Source organism: Opisthorchis viverrini, assembly GCF_000715545.1.
Source record: "Opisthorchis viverrini unplaced genomic scaffold opera_v5_40, whole genome shotgun sequence".
NCBI classification, from domain to species: Eukaryota; Metazoa; Platyhelminthes; class Trematoda; order Opisthorchiida; family Opisthorchiidae; genus Opisthorchis; species Opisthorchis viverrini.
In genome coordinates this window covers 1,208,327-1,212,960 of record NW_008751694.1, presented here as the reverse complement: position 1 = coordinate 1,212,960, position 4,634 = coordinate 1,208,327, and the positions used below count along the sequence as shown (strand labels likewise).

Here is a 4,634-nt window from a genome sequence, read left to right as displayed (position 1 = left end):
ATTGCAACTCATCCTTCAATCATAGAGTTCAAATCAACCGGTTCCAGGGGTGAGACTACTCAGGTGGAAGTTAGGCTCGTCTGAATTAGTCTTCATTCCTGGCTACCTATGAATGATCTGGTTTCTTAATAGTCCAGGTGAAGTTGAGAAGGGTTTTTTCTAGTAAAGAACCGGGATTTCAATTCCAAGTGGACTAGTTCAGGCGTGTAATTCTTCTGTGTGGAGCCATTGCGTTCATACTGAACACAACACTACCGTAAGTGTGCAAATCAGTATGTCTCAACCATGGAGTATGGCAATTGACAAGCTTCAGTGTATAACGGAAATGTAAAAAGCTCGCAGAAGACAAAGGTGGGATCTTCACCAAACAATATAAAACATTACAGATTGTTACAAGCTAGGCACCTACGAAGGAATAAATTGTAGAAACATTCACTGCTTCTTAAAGAAAAGTATTACGGGGGAAATGAAGAGAAGCGCCGTCAACGCAGTAACCAGTGCGTTGCTTGGGACTGCTTCCCATCGAATCAGTCCATATTGTAACAGACTAAAGATGCCACCAATTGTGTTCACCAAACCATTCACTGTGCCAAAACGTTGAATCGGAAAGGCAATGGGTACAAAGTTGACGGAAGCACTGAACAACAAAGATCGTAAAACAACGAAAAGCACAAAAGCGATATAGTACGTAATCTTTGACTTGACAAAATTGAGTCCACTCAAAGTCACCGCAGTCACGGCTAGCATCAGAAATGCTGGGGCAATACCACGAAGACTCATCCAGTACAATTCAGCATCATCGGATATTGAGCTGCGGCTCATACGCCGACGATAAAAGGCTCTTGAGCTGTCCAGAATCACCCCCGAAACCGGTGAGATGAGGAACCCACACATAAGCAGCGCGGACGAAATAGACTGTAAATGCTTGATGGTCTCCGTGTCATCACCGAACAGGTATACCAACTGTTGGCTCATTTGTGTTAGGAAGTAGCAAAAACGGAGTAGAGCCACCATAAACCAAAGTGTGACCAACACAAACGGCCAAGACCTGATACAGCGACCGAAGGAAGTATAGCGCTTTTCCAAATACCGCTGAATCCTGGTATCCACCGAGTGACGATTGCTAGACTGTCAAACAAAATAAAGATGCAGATTGTGTCACCTCAGGACAGCATTCAAAACTAAAATTAGAGGTAGACAGTGTTGCAGGTGCTGACACAGAAAAATGGTAGAGCTACATGGGATATGTTGTTATAAAAAAAGCAATAAACAACGTATCTTGAGTTGTACGAACAATTGATAATGTGGATCGAAAGTGGGAATTACATCTATTTTTCAGAACATTTACAGTGCCCCAGGATAGTTCTCGTCAGATTTCTAGTGAAACTAATTTTAATTTTCCTGCACTCATGTGATTCAGCCACAGGAAGATGACCAAAAGCATTCTAGCCAATTTCTGTTCACACAACTCCTTCCGACCCAATATGTTCTCAAGTGGGATGCAGGCTATGGGCTGGCCCACTGGCAACCGTCATATTGTGGAACAATACAGATGAATTGGTCAGAACCATGAACTTAATGAAGCGGACTCACCAAGTTAGTGTTTCGAATACACAGCCTCCAACTTAAGACAGTTCGTCCACACTTCGCAATCTGGGGACACAGTGCGCATTCTTACTCGAGTCTGTTGCTTGGTTTGAATATAAAACCAGGTACCTCATAGGTTTTCTAACGAATTATTTAGTTTAACGAAGTAACAGTTATACGGGTTATACGAGTCTAGATAAAAAACCAGCTTAAACCTTCCGTATTGCCTTTATTTGAACTACAAGAACGAGCGCCTAACAGGCCACGCGGATCATTTGTTAGATACACTCTGACAATACAGACAATGCCGTATTCAGCGCAACAGTAACACTCTAATCCAATGATGAAACAGTGTAATCCTTAAGAGACTTGCCAAGTTCTCGGCGTCCCCTTTTTCTGGTGTTGTGAAGTCGCTGTCACTGGGCTGTTTTCCATCCTCACCCATTTCAGAAGACCATCGTTTCAGTGCAAATAGACCCATGCCGGTTCCGTATATCAGAGCGCAACAAGCCAGTACAACGAATGAAGTCCGCAGGGAAATTCCGGGTGCTGTTTGTCCAATGAGATACGTCACGAAACCACTGGAGTCGAAAGCGCCTGACAAAAGAGATACTACAAATCCACGATATCTGGGAAACATGGAGCTTATCTGGTGGCTGCAAATAAGGAATGAAGTACCAGACAGAGCGGTAAAAATCCCGGCGATGAAGAACAGCGCACTTGAACCGCCGCTCGTAAACGCAAACATAAGTGTGCCCAAGAAGTACACCCCGACAGAGATCAATTTCAGGGCACGCAGTCCGACGCGATCCATGAGAAACCCAGCTCCGGTGATGACACACATCTGCACCACAACCCAGACGATGAATGCTTTGTGGAACATTTCTTCTTGCTGGGGACAGTCCGTCTCGTTTGACTTACATTGGGAGGCGAAAACTCCAAGTTGCTTGTAAATCGGAATTAGTGCGTTGTAACCGTAGTAATATCCACTGAACCAAAATAATTCAATGAGTGCCAGAATGAGGATAACCCAGCGTCTGTGTTTCCATTGGCAACATGAGTTCAATCGTTCGCCTGGAAAAAATGATGCCAATTTTATCAGACAGATCTAATCGGGGCTGCTAAGACACAAAATAATGTAAAATATCTTTTTAACACGGATTATGCAAGGTATGTTGATTTCACTGAAAAGACTGATGAATGGGTTATGCAGAACCCACCTGAGGACTACCCACATCTCGCGATCAACCACGCAGGAACTAGTGTCACAAAAAGTGACTGGTTGGTCAATCCCTTGTCATTTCACTTTTCTTATCAGATACCTGACTTCACTGTGTTACGACTCATTTAGTTCATCTATCCAACTGTTTACCTATTTATTTATGCACCAGTTACTAGCCCAAACGTCCTGTTTTGTGGCTACCGTTCTCACCCAGCGCACCTGTTCAGAAGTTTCAGCTTCACTGTCGCCAACTAATCATGTATGCCGCAACAGGGTAACAAAAAGTACGCTCTAAGGTGCTGTACACATTGTTCCCCGGAAATGGTTTTACCCTCCGGATGTTGTGTGAAAACGCAAACGCGGATGACCTGATTTACAACTAAATGTTGGACGCTGTTCCGAAGGACAGTGAAAATTGTGTCCACCTTATCTAGAGTTTTGAGGGTAAATTCACCCAAACGACAACCTTTCGACGACAGTTCATCATGTATCAGTTTTCTCACAAATCACTTATCACCAGAGCTATTTGTAGTAAATTTACTTATTAAGCAACTTAACTTAAGATCGATCGCAGAACTAGAGTACCGGTGTCCCTTGTCTACACAGTGAGTACCAAATTCAATCTTCATCACCCTCGGACATTCGGTCCATAACCAGATCGGCTGCGAAGACATTATGCAGATATTTGCAGCAATAATTGATGTCTCTACAGCTATGGTTAACATTCTCCCTTGGGCATGCTTACCAAGCACTTAGCCATCTCTGTCGATGCATAACTTCAAAAGCCTGTGAATATGCCCTTTTTATTTCTTTTCACTTTCATGAAGACCAGATAATGAGACGAGCACTGGTAATTCTTCAAAACCCTATTGTTCAAATAGCTGCTGAAAAAAAACCTTGTCAAAGGACATCATTATGGTCTTCAAAAAAGAAGCGAAGGCATGGGTCTTTCTGGCATCCATTTACACCCACAAAATGTAAATTAATGTTCCTTGGCATGCAGTCACTGAACACGCAACTTACAATTCAAGGAGAAGCACTCAAGAAAATTGGGCGTTTTAGGTATCATGGAAATTGTGTAAGCTACGACCATAGTGAGACAGATTAGGCTAATGCACAAATTTCTGGCTTGGATTCCGTTTGCTAATTTGGAACGTTTATGTCGGCGAAGCGGCATACCCCTGAATCTTAGGGGACGTGTGTATCGGGCTACAGTACGGGCTGTATTGTTGTACGTTTGTGAAACCCAGCCTACGCAAGCACCCGAAATGAAAGACTTTCAGGTCTTAAAAACCTACTGTTTCAGAACCATGGCTCGCGTAGACTAGTATCAACGAACTTTCAACGAGGTGGTGAGAAAATGGGTGGTCACTTGCGCAACAGGGACTTTTGTCAAAGAATATGTCCATCACCAGAATCTGCGGTGGTCTGATCATGTGTTGCGAATGTCGAATCATCGTTTTCCGGAAAGAGTGCTGTTTTCTGTATCCAGTTTAGAGTAGAGTAAACGTAGTGGTGGAAGAGCTGGGTTTTGGATCAGGGAATGGTGACTACGAATAAAATGGGCACTGTCCACACGGTTCGCCGGATGGAGTACGCATGATCCCACCTATGAATTTTTGGAGACGTTGCAATATATGCCTACCAAATGATATATTTCAGATCTAGGCTACTTCTGTTTGTGAGTCGTCTTTCTGATTACCGCACACCACCACGCATCAGCTACACTGATCGAAAGCCGTTCTCCCCATGCTTGCCAGTCCCACGCGCTCTGTTCTTTTTACAATGGAATGCATGGCCATTACCACCAGCTCGGCTATCAGTC

At 43.7% G+C, this 4,634-nt stretch overlaps 1 protein-coding gene across 1 annotated transcript; it reads right to left on the bottom strand.

Moving 5' to 3' along the window:
• Window positions 1-432: 432 nt before the first annotated feature.
• T265_02887 (hypothetical protein) lies at window positions 433-975 on the bottom strand (the record flags this gene model as incomplete). Its single annotated transcript, XM_009167240.1, has 1 exon — window positions 433-975. One exon carries the CDS (start codon window positions 973-975, stop codon window positions 433-435), a length of 543 nt encoding a protein of 180 aa, XP_009165504.1.
• Window positions 976-4,634: the final 3,659 nt, after the last annotated feature.